This window comes from Dendrobates tinctorius, unplaced genomic scaffold, assembly GCF_039654945.1.
Source record: "Dendrobates tinctorius isolate UK_male_01 unplaced genomic scaffold, ASM3965494v1 ptg000154l, whole genome shotgun sequence".
NCBI classification, from domain to species: domain Eukaryota; kingdom Metazoa; phylum Chordata; class Amphibia; order Anura; family Dendrobatidae; genus Dendrobates; species Dendrobates tinctorius.
The window spans coordinates 4,663,261-4,685,883 of record NW_027361821.1 but is presented as its reverse complement, the minus strand read 5'-3'; the positions used below and the strand labels follow the sequence as shown (position 1 = coordinate 4,685,883).

The window sequence follows — 22,623 nt, the reverse complement described above, 5'->3', positions numbered from 1 at the left end:
GCCGATCAAACAGAGCTCTGAATGCTGAGCTCTGTAGAACCCCGCCCGCAGCACTGATTGGCAGCTTTCTGTGTTCATTGTATATTAACATGAAGCTGCCTATCAGTGATGGGGGTGTGTGGTTGGACTAGAAGGCACGAGACACCTAGTCCTGTAGTGAAGATCTCCTGATAAAACACTGATTGTATTGAAATAAAATGACGCAGCCTAGTAAGTAGGGATACTACTGAAGAGAAATAGCGCAATAGTGCATTATCCAGTGTAAGTATATCAATTTAAAAATAATACACTCACCAGATGGAGATACAAGAAAACACAGAATGACAGATTTGCAAAAATACTCTGCAATAAAAAAAATGGCAGTAATCAGGAAATGCTGGATAACAAATACAGGGTATTTAGTCGACACTTTTTTTTGCACAAAAAAATGTACACCAAGCTGCTCCACCACGTCAAGGTAACCCCTATTGAAGCAGTCCCTAATGTATTAAAAACCTGAACATGTGAACAGTGTCTAATATGAACAGGATTCAGACAGGCCGCTCCCTAGTATGGGCTTGTGGTCTGAAACAGCTCTTATGTGCACATCACACATGAGAGGGGTGGGGTCTCCCAAACCATGCTAAGCAAGGAAAAAAAAACGGATTAAAAACACACATGTGACAAGCACAAATGTGAACACGTCGATCAGACAATGCTCACACCACCCACTAACTGAGATACAAGAAAACACAGAATGTACATTTTTTTGCGCAAAAAAACGTATCGACTAAATACCCTGTATTTGTTATCCAGCACTTGCTGATTACTGCCATTTTTTATTGCAGAGTATTTTTGCAAATCTGTCATTCTGTGTTTTCTTGTATCTCAGTTAGTGGGTGGTGTGAGCATTGTCTGATCGATGTGTTCACATTTGTGCATGTCAAATGTGTGTTTTTAATCCGTTTTTTTCCTTGCTTAGCATGGTTTGGGAGACCCCACCCCTCTCTTGTGTGATGTGCACATAAGAGCTGTTTCAGACCACAAGCCCATACTAGGGAGTGGCCTGTCTGAATCCTGTTCATATTAGACACTGTTCACATTTTCAGGTTTTTAATACATTAGATAGGGACTGCTTCAATAGGGGGTCACCTTGACGTGGTGGAGCAGCTTGGTGTACATTTTTTTGCCCTAAAAAACATATCGACTAAATACCCTGTATTTGTTACCCAGCACTTGCTGATTACTGCCATTTTTTATTGCAGAGTATTTTTGCAAATCTGTCATTCTGTGTTTTCTTGTATCTCAGTTACTGGGTGGTGTGAGCATTGTCTGATCAACGTGTTCACATTTGTGCATGTCACATGTGTGTTTTTAATCCGTTGTTTTTCCTTGCTTAGCATGATTTGGGAGACCCCAACTGTTATGAATGGGAAACCGAGGAGGAAAAAAAAAGACAAAAACCCAAGTCTCAGAAAACCAGAGAAGTTAGTAACGATGCAGATTGCAGATCCCTGATCTTACCCGCACAACTAGCAGCAGTCGTGGAGCGTTCCTACGTTGGTCCTAGACGCCACGTCACAACCGGAGAACTACATAAGCCTAAAGCAGGAAAAGAGGAAAACTAACTGCCCCAGAGCAGACCCCAAAGGAAAGACAGCCCCCCACATGTATTCACGGTGAAACAAGATGAAAATACAAACAAAGGCAGGAAAATAGGCTGAGCAAACGATGGGGCCCGGCTAAGTAAAAAAGACAGAAAAGGAAAGACACTGTCTGCAATCTGCCAAAAAAAACCTACAAAAAATATTGTCCAACACTTCTGATAGCAAAATTAACCCTGAAGTCACTAGACTTCTAAACCTATATCAGCACTCTGAAATATTCTGAGACAGAGCAAAAAAGAGGCCAATCTAATAAGGGACAAAAAGCAGATTGGCAAATACTGATTAATAGGAGTGGAATTTCAGCATAGCCCCAGCAGTGGCAGGCTGATTACACAAAAAACTGAATTGACCAACAAGCGCAAGTGTGAACATTAGCAAAAAACAAACTTAACTTGAGAAGACTGGAAGAGAGCTGAAGTCCAGGACCTGAGAAGCAGACTGAATCACCAGCACCCGGATAGGGCGTCGGCTGTCTTATATCCAGTCTGATACTCCAGAGATCCAATCGTTATCTTCCTCATCAGGTGGCAGATCACTACCACTTAAACCAACCGCACTACCTCCTGTCACCACCAGAGGGAGAACGGAAGGGGAACTCTCAACTGATGGAGCAAAAAATGAGTTCATGACAGTACCCCCCCCTTGAGGAGGGGTCACCGAACCCTCATCCATGCCACCAGGCCGATCAGGATGGGCCCGGTGAAAAGCACGAACAAATTTATTGGCATGAAAATCAGAGGCAGAGACCCAAAAATTATCCTCCTGGCCATAACCCTTCCATTTGACCAAATACAGGAGTCTCCGTCTAACCAAACAAGAATCCAATATTTTCTCTACCTCATATTCCACATTGCCTTTAACCAATACAGGATCAGGAGGTGCCGCCACAGGAACTACTGGCTCAACAAACCTCTTCAACAGTGACTTGTGAAATACGTTATGGATTTTGAACGTAACTGGAAGAGCCAATCGAAAAGAAACAGGATTAAGAATCTCCAAAATCTTATAAGGACCAATAAATCTTGGCTTAAATTTTGGAGATGCAACCTTCATAAGAATATTCTTAGACGACACCCAAACCATATCACCCACTTTAAACCGGGGACCAATGGTCCTACGCCGGTTGGAAAAACGCTGGGCCTTTTCCTGAGTGAGTGACAACTTATCCACCACTTGGTCCCATATCTGCTGCATTCACACAACCACAGTGTCCACACCTGGGCAGGACGAAGATTCCACTTGCCCTGAAGAGAATCGAGGATGAAACAAAAAATTACAGAAAAAGGGTGACATCAGAGTGGCAGAACTAGCTCTATTGTTCAGAGCAAATTCGGCCAAGGGCAAAAATGAGACCCAATCATCTTGATCAGCAGATATAAAACATCTTAAATAAGACTCCAGGGTCTGGTTTGTTCTCTCAGTCTGCCCATTGGTCTGGGGATGAAACGCGGAGGAGAAGGATAACTGAATTCCCAGATTGGAACAAAAGGCTTTCCAGAATCTGGAAACAAACTGGACCCCTCTATCGGACACAATGTTCTCAGGAATCCCGTGTAACCGAACCACCTGTTGTAAAAACAAGGGCACCAACTCAGCGGAAGATGGCAACTTTGGGAGTGGTACAAGATGGACCATCTTCGAAAATCTATCACAAATCACCCAGATAACAGTCATTCTCTGAGAGCCAGGAAGACCAGAAATAAAATCCATTGAGATATGGGTCCATGGCCTCTTGGGCACCGGCAGGGGCATGAGCAACCCACTAGAACGAGAACAGAGTTTAGACCGAGAACAAGTCCCACAGGACTGTTCAAAATTCCTGACATCACGAGATAAGGCAGGCCACCAAAACGACCAACTCACCAAATATCTGGTACCAAAAATACCCGGATGACCAGCCAATGCGGAGCAATGGACTTCAGACATAACTCTCTTACTCCACTGGTCAGGAACATACAATCTTCCCATAGGGCAACGCTCAGGTTTATCCTCCTGAAATTCCTCCAGGGCACGCCTCAAATCGGGCGAAATGGCAGAAAGAACTACCCCCCACCTAGGACAGTAGTAGACTCGGTCACATTAAGAGAATCAGCAAAGAAACTCCTAGAAAGGGCGTCTGCCTTAACATTCTTAGTGCCCGGAAGAAAAGAGACCACCAAATTAAAACGTGTGAAAAACAAGGCCCATCTAGCCTGTCTAGGATTCAAGCGTTTGGCCGACTCCAGATAAATCAGATTCTTGTGATCGGTGAGGACCACAAATTGATGTCTAGCTCCCTCCAACCAATGTCTCCACTCCTCAAATGCCCATTTCATGGCCAACAATTCCCGATTCCCCACGTCATAGTTGCGTTCAGATGGGGAAAACTTTCGAGAAAAGGCACAGGGATTCATCTTAGAAGTCACAGGGTCTTTTTGGGACAACACAGCTCCTGCACCAATATCAGAAGGGTCCACCTCCACTTGAAATGGAAGTGAGACATCAGGTTGCCGTAAAACTGGAGCTGAAGTAAATCTCCGCTTAAGCTCCTGAAATGCTGAGACAGCCTCAGGAGACCAATTCAGCACATCAGCTGCCTTCTTGGTCAGATCAGTCAGTGGTTTGACAATACTAGAAAAATTACCTATAAATTTACGATAGAAATTAGAAAAACCCCAAAACTTCTGGAGAGCCTTCAAAGAAGTAGGCTGAACCCAATCATAAATGGCCTGTACCTTGGCCGGGTCCATTTCAATAGTCGATGGAGACAAGATAAATCCCAAAAATGAAATCCTCTGTACACCAAAGAGGCACTTCGATCCCTTAACAAACAGGGAATTCTCCCTCAAAATCCGGAACACAGTCCGGACATGTTCCACATGGGAATCCCAATCACTAGAAAAGATCAAAATATCATCCAGATAGATGATCAAAAACTTATCCACAAAGTCTCGGAAAATATCATTCATAAAGGATTGGAAGACAGAAGGGGCATTAGAGAGCCCAAAAGGCATCACCAGGCACTCAAAATGTCCCTCCGGAGTATTAAACGCCATCTTCCATTCATCCCCGTGCTTGATGCGAATAAGATTATACGCCCCCCTGAGGTCAAGCTTAGTAAACCAGCAGGCACTCTTAACTCTGGAGAATAAATCAGACATCAGAGGTAACGGGTACTGATATTTAACCGTCATCTTGTTAAGGGAACGATAATCAATACACGGTCTTAATGAACCATATTTCTTGGCCACAAAAAAAAAAAACAGCGCCTATCGGTGACAAGGATGGTCTAATATGACCCTTCTCCAACGACTCCTTAATATAGGATCGCATAGCATCATGTTCGGGTACAGATAAGTTGAAAAGCCGACCCTTAGGAAATTTACACCCAGGCATCAACTCAATTGCACAGTCATAACTCCTATGAGGAGGCAAAGATGCAGACTTACTCTCACTAAACAGATCAGAGATATCAGCCAGATAATCAGGAATATCATGAGACTGAGGGGAGGTGGAGAAAATAGGAGCGTCCCTAAGAACACACTGACAACCCCAACTCACCACAGACACAGACTTCCAATCCAAAACTGGGTTATGAGTTTGCAACCAGGGGAACCCCAGAACAATAGTATCATGCAAATTATGCAGCACCAAAAATTTACAATTTTCTTAGTGGTCTGGGGCAACTCGCATTATCACCTGGGTCCAAAACTGAGGTTTATTCTCCACCAAAGGAGTGGCATCAATACCCCTCAAAGGAATGGGCGTCTGCAGAGGCTTCATAGACAAACCACAATGTTTAGCAAAGTCCAAATCCATCAGATTCAGAGCTGCTCCTGAATCCACAAAAGCCTTAGTGGAAAATGTGGACAAGGAGCAGATCAGAGTAATTGCCAAAAGGAACTTAGGTTATATACTGCCCACAGCAAATGTGTGTGCAAAACGTTTCTCTCGTTTAGGGCAGACAGAAATAGTATGAGAGGTGTCTCCACAGAAAAAACACAGCTTATTACGCCTTCTACACTTCCGACGCTGCGCCCTAGACAAAACCCCATCACATTGCATAGGTTCAGACATTTGTTCAAAAGGTGGCAGCGCCTCCCGTGTAGTTTTACGTTCACGTAAACGCCGATCAACTTGAATGGCTAATGACATAGAGCCATCCAGACCAGAGGGAACAGGAAATCCCACCATAACATTTTTTACTGTCTCTGACAAACCTTTCCAAAAGAGAGCTGCCAATGCACTCATTCCATGTATAAGGACCGCCCACCTTCGGAATTTTTGACAGTACAACTCTGCAGGATCCTGATCCTGGTTTAATGCCAACAGGGTTCTCTCAGCTTGATCAACGGCATTAGGTTCATCATACAACTCCAAGGCCTGAAAAAATGCAATCACATTAGTCAGAATAGGATTTTCAGGTGTCAGAGAAAAAGCCCAATCTTGGGGATCACCGCGCAGCAAGGAGATGACAATTTTAACCTGCTGCACAGAGCTCCCCGATAAGTTACGCTTCAAAGCAAGAAATAATTTACAATTATTCTTAAAATTCAGAAATTCAGAAATTTAGACCGATCCCCAGAAAACACATCAGGAGTAGGAATCTTGGGTTCGGCAGCATGTGACTGAATAAGGTAGGTGGAAATTCCCTCTACTTCAGCAGCAAGTTGCTCCACACGATCAGACAGTTGCTTAATCTCCATTAGGAAAAAAATCCTCCTACGGCCCCAGAGAAAAAGAGGAAAAAATACATAATAAAGAAAAAAAAATTCTGACACTTTTTTTTTTTTTTTCTTTCTCTAACAATTCTTTTCTGCTTTTGAGTACCCTAGAATCTGCGGTATGGCTGGTGATTCTGTTATGAATGGGAAACCGAGGAGGAAAAAAAAGACAACAAGCTAGGTCTCAGAAAACCAGAGAAGTTGGTAACTATGCAGATTCCTGATCTTACCCACACAACTAGCAGCAGTCGTGGAGCATTCCTACGTTGGTCCTAGACGCCACGTCACAACCGGAGAACTACATAAGCCTAAAGCAGGAAAAGAGGAAAACTAACTGCCCCAGAGCAGACCCCAAAGGAAAGACAGCCCTCCACATGTATTGACGGTGAAACAAGATGAAAATACAAACAAAGGCAGGAAAATAGGCAGAGCAAACGATGGGGCCCGGCTAACTAAAAAGGACAGAAAAGGAAAGACACTGTCTGCAATCTGCCAAAAAAAAAACTACAAAAATATTGTCCAACACTTCTGATAGCAAAATTAACCCTGAAGTCACTAGACTTCTAAACCTATATCAGCACTCTGAAATATTCTGAGACAGAGCAAAAAAGAGGCCAATCTAATAAGGGACAAAAAGCAGATTGGCAAATACTGATTAATAGGAGTGGAATTTCAGCATAGCCCCAGCAGGGGGAGGCTGATTACACAAAAAACTGAATTGACCAACAAGCGCAAGTGTGAACATTAGCAAAAAACAAGCTTAACTTGAGAAGACTGGAAGAGAGCTGAAGTCCAGGACCTGAGAAGCAGACTGAATCACGAGCACCCGGATAGGGTGTCGGCTGTCTTATATCCAGTCTGATACTCCAGAGATCCAATCGTTATCTTCCTCATCAGGTGGCAGATCACTACCACTTAAACCAACCGCACTACCTCCTGTCACCACCAGAGGGAGAACGGAAGGGGAACTCTCAACTGGTGGAGCAGAAAATGAGTTCATGACACCCACCCCTCTCTTGTGTGATGTGCACATAAGAGCTGTTTCACACCACAAGCCCATACTAGGGTGCGGCCTGTCTGAATCCTGTTCATATTAGACACTGTTCACATGTTCAGGTTTTTAATACATTAGATAGGGACTGCTTCAATAGGGGTTACCTTGACGTGGTAGAGCAGCTTGGTGTACATTTTTTTGCGCAAAAAAACATATCGACTAAATACCCTGTATTTGTTATCCAGCACTTGCTGATTACTGCCATTTTTTATTGCAGAGTATTTTTGCATATCTGTCTTTCTGTTTTCTTGTATCTCAGTTAGTGGGTGGTGTGAGCATTGTCTGATCGACGTGTTCACATTTGTGCATGTCACATGTGTGTTTTTACTCACCAGATGGAGCTTGTAATAAGCATGGAAGATTCGCTGCTGCAGAAACCACAGATCCACGAGGGACCGACGTAGAAGATGCAGGATAGGAAAAAAGTGGTCAGACAATCCGCGCTGCGAATCACTATGAACAATTATTATTACAGTGGTCTTTATTCGACGCGTTTCGAAGTTTCACAGAACTCCTTCCTCAGGTTTTTTCCATCGTAATTGCTACTTTTCCAGCCTGTACTTTTATTACACTTCTTGTCCATTGCTTTGTCACCAAAGGCATGCTTTTTGACTGAAGAAATTCTGCACATATTTTACAGATCTGATAATCACGATGAGCATACATATAATTTATATGATTGCTACCTACCCAGAGGAAAAAACCCTCATCCGATTGGTAAAAAGGAATATATTTATGGTATATATAATACTTACAGTATTTATTTGTACTGAATTTTCCAATGTACGTCAGCTTTTTTCTTTTTTTGCAGCGAGACTGACAGATAAGCCTTTTTACCTGGACAACCTCACATCCAAGTGAGAGGTCACTGTAAGAATGTATGTCTTTCTCTTATTGTAACTATGACATAAATGTGGAGAAGACTAATCCCCAGGAATGAGCCAGGGCATTTCATCTACAATTTCATGCCTGATAGGTTCACTATTATCTATCCCCTCAATGACTGACAGCAATATCATCAGTGCTGACGAAAGCCTCCGCGAGAATGGACACAGCACAAGGACGAGCGCGACTGGATCAGACTGTCAAAAATGTCTATATTATATATGGATAAATTGCTAAATAGTACATTATGCATAAATATAAAGGAAGCACTTGCACATCACAGTATAAGGCCTCATTCAGACATCTGTGTTGCATGTTCGTGTTCTATCCACATTTTTCACAGATCTACCCATTATAGACTATGTGCCATCCGTTTGCTGTCCATGATTACCACTGCAAAGGATAGGAGAAGGATAGGGGAAGATTTGTCATTTATATATCCATATGTGAAAATCATTGATTATAACTGATAGTAAAAACTGACACTGACCAAACACTGATGAAACACAGATCTAACATACTGATGACACCTTGTGTTTGCATCATATGTAAAAAACACTGACGTTTGAATGAGACCTACCTAACTCCAGGTCACTTAACCTCAGGAATGTGAATGGATCCAGTTACGAAGCGTACAAGATTGTGAACCATCTTCACCAGTTTTGGTACAAATAAAAGGGAGAACAGGAGCATGAGATAGACTATGGTTTTGCAGATGGTGGCCACAAGCAAATACTCTTCCCTCATCCTTCTTGAATTCTTCTCTAGTTTTGTGTTTTGCTCGTGTTCAGGTCACTACTGATGAGGTGGTATTCATTCAGTTTGTGGCGGTAGTCCATGTCCACTAGAATGACACATCGGTACATGCCATCTCCAGAAGGTTTGCTGTGACATCCAGCACAGTCTCAAGAGCATGAAGTAGGTACCAGGACATTGGCCATTACACAGGAAAGGTGGTCAGGATCTTACCATAGAACACCACGATTGCCAGATCCGCTCCGCCCCACTGGTGTTTCATTCTCCTCATAAATGAGAGTGGGATCATACTGAGCACATGTGACAGACATTAAAGGGGTTGAAGATGCCATGGTGAATAGTTTGCCGCCTGAATGCATCTAAACTAATCCAGGGTGCAGCGGACCCAAGTAAAATGGCAGCTGCACAGGTGCATAAATACCAAATGAAACAGCCAGCCTACAATCAGGGATTGGCCGTGTGGTACACCAGTGCAGAAAAAATAATCCGCATGTGGCAGTGTTCACACAGGGAATGCAGAGCTTCTGGCTCACAACCTCTTAGTAACACCGTATAGGGGGCTGCCCAGTGCCAACTAGAATGCATCCCGTGTGAACAGAGGCCACAAGTTTGCAGAACCATTTGGGCCCAACTGCACCCTGAAAAAGATATAAAAAGTGCACAAAAAACATATCAATATATGTAAGGTATTGGTTGATATTAAGGCCTTAATACAGAAGCTGGCAAACTGCGTCAAAGTTCCTTACACTTGCCAGTCCTACTCTAACATGAAAACTTCAAAAAGAGGAAAAAATCCTCCAAAAAATTCAGATACAAACCAGACAGGCCCAAATGCATCTGCACTAATCCAGGGTGCAGCGGACCCAAGTAAAATGGCAGCTGTATGGTGTTACTAAGAGGTTGTGAGCCAGAAGCTCTGCATTCCCTGTGTGAACACTGCCACATGCGGATTATTACTTTTGCACTGGTGTACCACACGGCCAATCCCTCATTGTAGGCTGGTTGTTTCATTTGGTATTTATGCACCTGTGCAGCTGCCATTTTACTTGGGTCCGCTGCACCCTGTATTAGTGCAGATGCATTTGGGCCTGTCTGGTTTGTATCTGAATTTTTTGGAGGATTTTTTCCTCTTTTGGAGGTTTTCATGTTAGAGTAGGACTGGCAAGTGTAAGGAACTTTGACGCAGTTTGCCAGCTTCCGTATTAAGGCCTTAATATCAACCAATACCTTCCATATATTGATATGTTTTTTGTGCACTTGTTTTATTTCTTTCAGGGTGCAGTTGGGCCCAAATGGTTCTGTAAACTTGTGGCCTCTGTTCACACGGGATGCATTCTAGTTAGCACTGGGCAGCCCCCTATATGGTGTTTCTAAGAGGTTGTGAACCAGAAGCGCTGCATTCCCTGTGTGAACACTGCCACATGCGGATTATTTCTTCTGCACTGGTGTACCACACGGCCAATCCCTGATTGTAGGCTGGCTGTTTCATTTGGTATTTATGCACCTGTGCAGCTGCCATTTTACTTGGGTCCGCTGCACCCTGGATTAGTGCAGATGCATTTAGGCCTGTCTGGTTTGTATCTGAATTTTTTGGAGGATTTTTTCCTCTTTTTGAAGTTTTCAGAATAGTTTGCCGCCTGCAACATCATAAAGCAAGACCACTTTGTCAGTGGATCGGTGATAGACTTGGGAGATATATCTTTAAAAAGGGAGGGGGTCGTGTAAACCTTCAAATAAAAGCCAATGATACCTTGACTGCTATTAGCATTGGGATAAACGCCTAACGGACATAAGGCCATTATTGTGTACTAAGTACCCTGTGTTAGTTACATGTACTATTACTGTTTACTTAGTTACTCGATTACTCACTACAGGGTATTTGCTCATTTTGTTTGTTTTTTTATGTTAGATTCTGTCTGTTAGATGGCCACAGTATGAGTGCACATCACTGGTTCCAATGAGTTTCTCAGAACCCCAGTCCATGAGCTGAGAACTAGAGATTATGAAAAAGAGAAACGTAGACTGATCTCTTATGATCTACATTGCACTACGCTAGAAGAATACCATAGACAGAGTAAAATTCCCAGAGGGCTTAGGAGTAAGCTCCGCCCCACTCTATTCTCCGACAATCCGGAGTATTGTGAAAAATACAAAAAGATTCTCAACAAATTTTCCCTGGATATAATATTAACTGTAGAATACCTTCAGAAGGCTACAGTGGAGACTAAGTGTTAGGGGCTGACGGAACGCACCACATAATATAGAAGGTATTTAGGTGCGTTCGCAGCCTGGGGTCCACCGTGCAGAGAGGGTAACTGCTGCTCAGTAATGGCAAACTATATGGCGGTATAATAAGTGAACGCACGCGGATTAACGTCACTCGGTGTGTACGGGGCGGACTCTGTTGCCTCACAGAGCCGCACTACCGCTGAATATAAATGCCAAAGCCTGTTAAGCTCACAGAGCTCGGCGAAGTGAACGCTGGTGTAAAGTCACAGGACTCTGCCCCAAGACACAGGGTCGGAGTCCCTCTAGACTCACCAGCACTCGGCGCCGCAGCTGCAGTGCAAGGGAGGAGTAGGTAGGAAATACCGCACTAAAGTGCATACAGTGCCGCACTGGCGAACGCCACTAACCAGCCTAGACATAGGACTGGAGAGCACACTTTTACACTACAGAAGTGCACACGGCGCTGCTCTGACAGGCGCTGCAGTAGATGTGGTACTTATGTGCCTTGTGCTGGATGGCACAATATGGCGCTAAGTGAGATGCTGACCTGGAAGAACTGTGGCATATAGCCTAGCCACTGACAGGCGCTGACTCTAACCACTAGACCCTAACAGCAGACACAACCAAGGGTAGGGGTTTCAAATGAGTCAGTCACCAGAAACATGCATCCATCATCATACACACCTTAAGCATAAGAGTCTATACTAGCGCATGGCCGAATGGCCATGCGACTCTTTTATAGCGGCGTCCTTCCGGGACCTTCTCAGTAGTGGACCAATCCGAGCAGGAACGGGACCTGCGCATGTGACCTCCGACCTCCAATGAGACGTCGTCCCACGGGCATGCTCAGTAGCCAAAATACAGGACTTAGTCCCTGGAGCGTCGGCTTGCTGCTGACTCAAGCATGGTGTTACAGCAGAGCTTGAAGGAGCAACCAGATGCCTAGCATTGGCCTGGGCAAGACGCCTGGACCAACGTCTCTGCTAAGCAGGAATCTCTGCAGCCGCAGAGGAATGGGAGACCGCAAAGGACATGGCTTGAGATTCCCCCTGTGCAGAATATACAGGCCATTGAAGCGCAACTTTCCACCTCTCTTTCTTCCACGGAGTGGACTTCTCTTAAGGCTAAAACAGATAAACTTCTGGCTGAGCACCAAAAGTCCTTACAGGAACGTAAGAGGCAGAAGTTCCAACGTGACTCAGAGGATTACTCTACGAACAGAATATATAAATGGAACTATACATCTGCTACTACTGGTCCCTGGCGTCGGCCCCAATACCAGCGAAGATATGGGTCCTTCAGTTTAGGAAGCGATTCCTCAACGAATTCTGTCAGATACCGTTTTTACCAAAGGGCCGCAGGGGAGGTCAACAAAATACAGACCCACCAGGCGATCAAAGAGAAAGGATGACCACCGACTCACAGGTGAGACATCAGACTTGGTGATCAACATCTTGGACTATCTCCTCTCCCCTGCAGAGCTCTCGGTTCTATGGAAGGGGCTCTCTTTTTGCCCCACCCCTAAATGGGACTTGTTCCAGTTACAAAAAGATCTCGAGAGTTTTTACCAGACTATTAGGCTAAAAACTCACTTTGGTCTGTCCCCTAACCCTATGGTTATGGAGATATTCCAGTTCCTGAGCTCTCAATTTCATCACTTTGCCTAAGTAACTCTAGTAAGCTCTGTCCTCCTCGCACATATCACGCAGCTGAGACATTCATCTCGCTAGTGGACCGTGAGGTCAAAACACTTTCCCATCTACAACAACTTGGTCTTTTTTCCTGCACACTCCAATCTCTCATCAACTGAAAAACAGGCTCTCACATCTCTTCATAATAACAAAACCATTAGGCTAAGTTCACACGTAGCGGAACTCCCGCAGAAGTTACCACGGGAATCCCGGAATTCCATTCCGCGGGAAAATCGCATTTTAAATTCCGGCGATTGTCCCGCGGAAAAACTAGCGATTTGCAAGCGTAATTAGCTTGCAGAATGCTAGCGTTTTCCAAGCGATCTGTAGCATCACTTGGAGAACTGATTGACAGGTTGGTCACGCTCGTCAAACATAGTGTTTGACTAGTGTGACCAACTTTTTACTATTGAGGCTGCCTATGCAGCATCAGTAGCAAAAAGATCTAATCTTAAAAATAATAAAAAAAAAATAAAAAATCGTGTTATATTCACCTTCCGATGTCCCTCGCAGCGTCCCCAGGCCTCCGCGATGCTCCGGCAGGTTCCGTTCCCAGTGCTGCATTGCGGCAATGACCTTTGATGACGTCGCGGTCTCGCGAGACCGCTACAGTATCGCAAGGCGCGTCGTCAGCAAAGGTCATCGCAATGCATTACTGGGAACGGGAGCTGCCGCATGTATCGCTGAAGCCTGGGATCGCTGGGCGGGACATCGGAAGGTGAATATAACCCGATTTTTTTATTTTAATTCTATTTTTACAGGGATATGGTACCCAGAGCCTGGAGGACAGTCTCCTCTCCTCCGGAACGTGGGTACCATCCGCAAATGTTCTGCTTACTTTTCGCATGGTGGGCACAGCCACATGCGGAAAGTAAGCAGAACAATGCATTCCTATGTGGGCGGAATTGCCGTGATTCCGCAAATTAATGAGAATGCTGCTGATTTTTGCACGATGCGATTCCGCTGCGGAAAATCCGCAGCATTAGCACAGCATTTCGGAATCCCATAGGATTGCATGGGATGCTGTTTTTTTGCGTTTTCGCGGCAAAATCGCACGTTAAAAACCGCCGCGAAAACACAAAAAAAAGCGACGTGTGAACGCAGCCTTATAATTAAGCCAGCTAACAAAGGGGGAGCAATAGTGGTTATGTATCATACAGACTATACTAAGGAGGTGATTAGACAGCGCTCTGATTCTAATACCTACGGTATCATCCTTAAGAGACCCTGTAACCACCATCAGCACTAAAATCCGGAACCTCCAAAATACTTACCTTGATCGTTACATAACTGACCAACAAACAGCCACTTTTCTGATCAATCCTCACCCGATCACGCCTGTTTTTTCCCATTTTACCCAAAGTCCATAAATCGCTCCAGAATCCACCAGGTAGACCTATTGTTGCATCTACTGATTCTGTTTTGTCTCCTCTCTCTATTTTTCTGGAAAGGATATCTACACCATTAATCAAACAGACTAAATTGTCTCCTCTCTCTATTTTTCTGGAAAGGATATCTACACCATTAATCAAACAGACTAAATCCTTTCTTCTGGACACAGAGCATTTTCTGGAAATTATCCGACAACCAGGCACAATACCTCCGGACAGTATCCTCACCACCCTGGATGTAAATAGTCTATTTTTAAATTCTTCTGACATGTCTACAGATTTCATTCAATTATGTTTGGATCTTCTAAGCTTGGTGTTACATGAAAATTATTTCCCATACGAGGATACCTACTATATCCAGAAGTGTGGCACTGCAATGGGCACGAACGTAGCGCCAGCCTATGCCAATGCATTCATGAACTTCTTTGAGATCATTTATTTCCGAATGATCGGTTTCTATAATTTGCTCAGGGATATCATCGTTATATTGATGATGTCTTCTTTATTTGGACAGGAACAACCAATTCCTTGCATGACTTCCATGTATACCTCAATTCCATCTTTCCCGCACTACAGTTCACATTGCACTATAGCAGAGTCGGTTCCTTTTCTTGATACAAGGGTACAAGATAATGATGGTAAACTTTCTACAGACTTGTACTGCAAGCCCACTGACAGTAACAGTCTTCTACACTACTCAACTTGTCACCCCAGGGCTACTAAGAATAGTCTACCACGGTCTCAATTCAATAGAGTAGCACGTTTGGTTTCTGACCGAGGAATTCTTAATGAGAGATTGGACACAATGGCCCAGAAATGTAAAGACAGGCAGTATCCAACAAGATTACTTGATAATGAAAAAACACGGGTCCTAGCACCTTCATCCCTTTCACCTCCAATGCATCCCAGGGAAAGAGTTCCATTTATCCATACTTTCCATCCCCTGATGCATAGGGTCTATTCCATTATCAAAAAGCACTGACCACATCTTTCTAGGGCCTACCCTGACATTAATTCCTTAAGGACACCCGCATTATTTTGCACCAAACGGCCTTCTAACATCCGGGATAAATTGGTGAGGGCCGATCTGGGCAGTACATGACCCATCACCACCCAAAGACTATTGGCTACTCGTCACCACGGCACATTTCCCTGTCTAAATTGTGTGGCCTGTTCTAATGTAATTAGATCAGACAATATTAATTATCCCAGAACAGGCAAATCCTTTCCAGTTCATGGCTACCATACCTGTGACTCGAATTTTGTAGTGTACCTTATCAAGTGCCCGTGTGGTCTCCTTTATGTTGGGGAGACCACTCAACACGTGACAGACCGAATTGCCAGTCATAAATCTACCATCAGATGCAAAAAGAATTGGCTCCCTCTACCAGAACATTTTTCAAAATTCAGACACTCAGTTGCGCAGCTCAAATTCCAAGTTATAGAGCATGTCCCTCGCCCTAGGAGGGGTGGTGATCATGTCAAGCTCCTGAAGTCAAGGGAGACATATTGGATACATAAATTGGATACTCTAGCCCCCTAAAGGGCTCAATAAAGAGATTGCTTGGCTTTTGTGATTTATAATTAACATGTTTTCCATTATTTTGCAGACTCGTTAATTTTCTGTCACCTTAGGTGAGTTTACTCCGCCCCCTGGCCTCTGTCTTGCTCCTAATTTTATCCTTAAATCCCCTTATTATAATTTTCCCTCTTAGTATTGCCCTTTGTCCTCATAATTAATATATAATTATTTCCTATTAGCATTGCCACTATTGTATAAATTAGTTCTATAATCTTTATACTCATTTAGGTGATGACAAGACTGACATTTATATGTCTAAATATTTTGCACACACAAGGCTTACTCCCCTCAACAGGTTAATACTGGTTCTTCATCACACCTATGACTAGGAAGCTGCCTTGGTTCTTTGTTTTTAGTTACCCAGACAACCCCCTTGCTTGTGCAGCATTTGCATAACAGCACTACCTCTAAGCCTAGGACACTGCCTTGGTTGTTTATTGATCTCCTAGACAACCCCCACGCATATGCATTACAACAGCACTACCTCCACGCCTGCACTATACAAGCACATTCACAGCGTGACGTCACTCTGCAGTGCGCAGACTCCGGGAAAGGTCAGACAGGTCAAGGGCCTGCGCACTGAAGTACTTTGCTCTGCCCTCAACAGGGCAGATAAATATGCCTGCGCCGGAGCGCGATGCCAGGGAGCGATGAAGAAGCAGGAGGGTGGCGTCGTAAGAAGATGGGAGGCGCCGAACCCAGACCTGCAATACCCATCGGACCAAACCGCATCAGACCCCCCCTCCAGCATTATAGAATGCTGTAGATAAGCCCTGAAAGGCGGTGGCCGTATCTGATAGCGGCCAAAACTGCTGACAGGTTCGCTGTAATTAGTTTTGCTTTAGTATTTTATACTTTGTACAAACAGGGCGTGGCTCCCCCTTTTTGAGCTGAGCATTTTGTCTATAAAGCTTTCCATAGGCAGGTCTGAACTGTAGGGTTTGGGTAACTGCACCTGTTTGAACTTGTTACCTGTATAAAGACACCTGTCCACACAATCAATCTCACTCCAACCTCTCCACCATGGCCAAGACCAAAGAGCTGTCTAAGGACATCAGAGACAAAATAGTAGATCTGCACAATGCTGGGATGAGCTACAGGACAATAGGAAAGCAGCTTGGTGAGAAGGCAACAACTGTTCTGTTGGCACAATTATTAGAAATGGAAGAAACACAAGATGACTGTCAATCTTCCGTGTTCTGGGGCTCCATGCAAGATCTCGCCTCGTGGGGTAAGGATGATTCTGAGAAAGATCAGGAATTATCCCAGAACTACTCAGTAAGACCTGGTCAATGACCTGAAGAGAGCTGAGACCACAGTTTCAAACATTGACATTAGTAACACACTACGACATCATGGATAAAAATCCTGCATGGCACGCAAAGTCCCCCTGCTCACACCAGCACATGTCCAGACCCATTTGAAGTTCGCCAATGACCATCTGGATGATCCAGAGGAGTCACAAGAGAATGTCATATGGTCAGAGGAGACCAAAATAGAACTTTTTGGTATCAACTCCACTCGCCAAGTCTGGAGGAAGAAGAAGGATGAATACAACTCCAAGAACACTATCCCAACTGTGAAGCATGGTGGAGGAAAACATCATGCTTTGGGGGTGCTTTTCTGCAAAGGGTACAGGACGACTGCACCGAATTGAGGATGGATTGAGGGAGGATGGATGGGGTCATGTATCATGAGATTTTGGCTAACAATCTCCTTCCCTCAATAAGAGCTTTGAAAATGATTTTCCCCACTGTATGAGTTATACATACTCCCGGTCAGTAGAAGCGGTCTCGCTTCCATACACTTGTCAGCCATGCCCACTGGACAGCCATGTCACTAGATGGGGCGCAGCCTCACTCAATACAACTGTATGGAGTGAGGCCATGCCCACTAGATGGGCTCTGGTCGCGTGTATGTATACCCTCTGGTCCTGGCTCAGAAACCGGTGAATGTCCACAGCGCACAGTGCGTGTGCAGGGGGAGTTTCATTAGTCTGCTGTCACACAGAGTGACTGCAGACTTATCGACTGAACAACCCCTTCAACGAGAAGTATGCATTTATTTGTGAGAAATAATGTGATTGTGGGATTAACCCTTTCCTTTGAGCAAGAATGCACAGAGAGGACCACAGATTCAATACAAAGTCATAGTCTATCTGCAATCCTCTCTATGCGCAGGCTTAGGCTGGTTTCACATTTGCATATCTGTGCACATCATTTGATCCGCATAGATCCGCATGCGTCATGCGTACATATCTTTAACATGGTGTACGCAGGAACATGCTGTTAGGGTTCTAGGTAGGAACCCGAGAGTGGACCCTCTGGATCGTGGCTCCAGAGCCCCCAAGGGCGAGCGGACCAGGTGATGACCACCCCCTATAGAGGGAGTGTTAGGGGCAGGCCCAAGGGAGATGGAACCACAACAGCCGGAGCCAAAGGGACGACCCGGGGTGTTTACAGGAGAGAAGATCAGAGTGCAGGAGGGAGGGTATGGACCCGAGGCAGGAGGAGACAGGCTGTGGGGTCGGGATGGATCAGGATGAGCAGAGACCAATAGCTGAAATAGAAGGGGGACAAAAGGAGATTAGGAGACACTGGACCAAGGGGTACTGGCAGAACACAAGATATGAGGGAAGAAGCACAATACACAGGAGACAGACAACCACAGAGGCAGCGGTACAGGCGAGGAACAGGCACGGTAGTAATACAGGATGGCTAGCGGAGGAACAGGAGAGGGCGGTAGGACAAGAGGACGGAGGAGGGAGCGAGAGCAGGGAGAAACCGGATGGGGATGCCAGGCGAGAAACAAGGCAGAAATCTGACTGCAGCACAGAGGGTGCGCAGGGACCTGAGAGTCGGGGGTGACGCTGCGCATAGAATGCTTAGCGCCACAGAGATTGACAAACAGGCGTCTTACCTGCCAAGACGCCAAGCAGAAATACCCGGTGGGTGCCGCCATGATGGGGCGGAGCCACCGGGTCACGATGCCAGGCGGCCGGGGAAGAGCGAGCACGCATGCGCGGACCACTGACGCGCCGCGACCCTGCAAAGCCAGACGAGGAACGGCGTGAGCGGGCTGGGAGGGCGCCGGGAGGAGGCGGTCCCCAGGTGAGAGTCTGGAGGTGTAACACATGCGTTTGCATGCGATCGCTTGCTGATATGTACGCATTTTTTGAGGCGTCAAATATGCAGTCATACGCATGCGGATGAAGTGCATCAAAACAACGCATTACTGTCTATGGGAACGCATTGGTACGCAAGGACATGCATATGCATGCGTTCGATACGCATGCGTTCTTCAGAATAAACAGGTCCAGGAAGTGTTAAATTAAACATTGATTTTATTTTTGCTAATAAAAATTATTTTTTTTCACAATCCCTGTGTTTTCTTTATCTCTTTATTTAAACATTTGTGTATTGTTGAGTGAAGTATTAATGGGTGTTACAGTCAAGGTATTTAGTATTAAAGGTACAGTGAAGGTGTTAGTATCAAAATCAGCAAACATTACAGGTACATTTTACTTATTAGCAGCTTAGGCTACTTTCACACTTCAGTTTTTCTGCATCAGGCGCGATGCCGCGAAAAATGTAAAAACCGGATCCGGCGCCGGTTGCTACCGCATCTCGCTTTTTCCCATAGACTAGCATTATCGCCGCATTGTGCCTGATGGCCATGCGGCGTGTCTGGCTTTTGCCAGATACGGCAAAAAATGCCTGTTTGGCGTCTGCAAAAAACGTTCCCTGCAACGTTTTTTGACAGCGCCGGACCGCTTTTTTCCACAGCGCATGCAACAAGACTCTCTCCCTCTCCAGCACCGTCTCCGGCCTAAACAGATGATCCGGCAGGCTGCAACTTCTACTGGATCAGGTTTGACAACTTTTCGCCGCAGCCCACCGGATTTCAAAAACTGAAATGTGAAAGTAGCCTTAAACCATTTCCTCTTGCCATGCCACACGTCCAATATCAGAAACAATGTAGGCAGCAAATTTATCCTTCATTTGGGCAACTTCCACTATTTTCCTCAGAGGGTGATCTTGGTAGTCTTGCAATGTGGTAGCAACAGGTTCATCAAGTCCTAACTTTGGTCACTCTTTTGCCAGGATGTAATTGTGCAGAACAACACACGCTTTCACAACCTCATCAATTGTCTCAGTTTTTAGATTGATGGGTGTTCCCAAAATGCGCCATTTAGATGCCAGCAAACCAAAAGCACACTCCACAGTTCTTCGTGCCGTTGTCAGTCGGTAGTTGTAAATCCGTTTGGTGTGATTCAAGTCCCGACTTGAGTACGGTTTTATGAGGTTGGCACACATTTGAAACGCCACATCCCCAACCACAACAAATGGCATTGGCAGTCCTTCAGTGTTGGGAAGAGGTCGTGGCTGTGGAAAATTGAAATTATTCAAATACAAACGTTGGCCCATGTCAGAGTTTTTGAAAGTCTGTGAGTCATTTCCTCATATAAATGAGCCAACGTCCACAGCGACAAATTGACAGTCAGCATCTGCAATCGCCATGAGAACAATAGAAAAATATTTTTTGTAATTGAAATACTCAGATCCACTTCCAGCAGGTTTCCAAATACGAATATGTTTGTCGTCCACAGCCCCCAAACAGTTAGGAAAAATACAAACGTCCTTGAATTTTGCAGCATTTTCCAGCCAGAGATCAGTTGTGGGTTTGGGGAGGAATTCCTCCCGCAGAATGTCACATAAAGCTTGGCAGGTGTCTCCAACAATCCCAGAAAGGGTGGACACTCCAATGAGGAATTGAAAATGTAGAGATAAGGTCTCTCCGGTAGCCCGAAATCTGCGGAACAGAAAATGGGGAAAAAAAAAAAAAAAAAAATCAGTACATGGCTTTTATAACAATAATATTAATGACAGGTGTTTCTTTTTCAAGATTACGTACCTTAGGGTCACCAACAGACGTTCCTTAGCAGGAATTGCTCGACGTAGCCTGATGATGGATCCTCACAGACGTTGCAGCAAGTCATCGAAGCTCTGTTCCGACATACTCGTGTAGTCGTAAAACTTCTGAAGGTTTGCACGCAGCTCGGTATACAACGAGTGATAGGCTCCACGGCTCTCTCAGACTTCTATGATGGGGCTGTTGCCAGTAGCGAAGACGACGTCTTCTCCGTCTTTCTCTTCTTTCTACTTCACAAGCCACACCAAAGGCAACAGTCAATTTCAAGTCCACATCCAGATTACGATAGAAGCTCTCCATGCTAAGCTCCATCTTGCAGTTGGATACAGCAGCAAAAGTTGAGGATTTCATCTGTACAAGGGTCTATATATAGAATTACCATGAGACACGCCCATTGGCTTGTGTCAAGGAAATTCTCCTGGTAAAGCATTGTCCTATTGAACACATGACGCCGCTTTTTTTGACGCCATGCGTAAGCTGATGCGGATAAAAAATGGTGCGTTTTGGTATGCAGATGATATACTACGCACATATACGCAAATGTGAACTTAGCCTTAGACAGGAATTGTGTTCTCCTGCCTCCCGAGCTACGAACATCTGAGAATTATTTTGAGTGAATGATGACATAACTTTCTATTTTCTTTGTCAGTTCTTGTGCTCCTTCTCAGGGGTCCTGAGATTTGCACTTCTTAGAAGTCTTTTCAGCAATCAGTGGGGGTTTCAGGACCTCAACCCCCACCAATATTCACAGAATGAAAGGGCTTTCAAAATATAAAAATTTGGCCAAAAATGTAGTTACTCTTTAAACGTTTACATCAGTGCACCATTTTCTTGCTGACAAGTTACCATAAAAATCTTAAGACCTTTAATACTTTTAAACATTGTGCTGTAGAGTGAATGGGCATGACATCATACAATTAATTCTTATATATAGAAAACAACAGTAATAGTAGTCAGCTTCTGTGATTATCACAGTACCGATATGGACATCTTGCTGAGGCACAAATTACTTGTCACTCTCCTACCATTTCCGATAGATAAATTATGACGGACGCATCTTCTACTAAGTTAATGCAAACAGGGTGGAGGAGGAAATACGCTATAATTGGAACATCTCCACATTCTGACTCATCTACCTTAGTCTCAAAAAAGTAGATAAAATTGAGACTGTGAAAAACTAATGCTGATCACATACTTTAGTTGCATGACTAAGGAATGGCTGACTTTAGCCTGAACCCAACCAAAACCCTTTTTCCTGTTTTGCCATCACCCCACCACCACATTAACTTCTCACCTATCCCTAACTCACAAACACTGCAGGGTTTGGATAAATTGGCCACAGCAGCCTTTATTAAATAACATTAACAGATTAAGTAAAACATGAGGAAAGGGGTCTAAGGAAGCTCAACCAATATAAACTTGGTGCCATCAGCTGCTCCTCTGTGCCCCCAATCACACTGCACCGATTCGGGGACCCTCCTGCTGAATGGCACACCCCCATAAGATTGTCAACCTGAGACCTTGGCATAGTGGGGACCGCTAGTATTTTCTCACCACTTATAAAAGGGGAAGGGAATTAGATTGGCTGAAATGGGGGGCAAGTAAAATGATCAATCTGATGACCGTCCAACAGCAATCTACTGTCTGTGGGAGCAAAGTCTGTCTTTCAAAAGGACATGTCAACAGATCAAAAAAGTTTTTTGCCCGTATTTTATTCTGCTCCCATGACAATACTTTCTTTTTCTAGAGGTTTT

At 44.6% G+C, this 22,623-nt stretch overlaps 1 protein-coding gene across 3 annotated transcripts in view; it reads right to left on the bottom strand.

Moving 5' to 3' along the window:
• The window catches only part of TMEM255A (transmembrane protein 255A), a 120,058-nt gene that overhangs the window by 57,026 nt on the left and 40,409 nt on the right, over positions 1 to 22,623 (bottom strand). Inside the window, exon 1 of one of the 3 annotated variants that reach the window (XM_073547597.1) lies at positions 9,258 to 9,348. The exons of the other annotated variants lie outside the window; for them this stretch is intronic. Coding sequence (XP_073403698.1) covers positions 9,258 to 9,333 — 76 coding nt within the window. The 5' untranslated portion in view covers positions 9,334 to 9,348. Of the gene's footprint in view, positions 1 to 9,257; positions 9,349 to 22,623 lie in introns of those variants that run through there. 3 annotated transcript variants of the gene reach the window in all.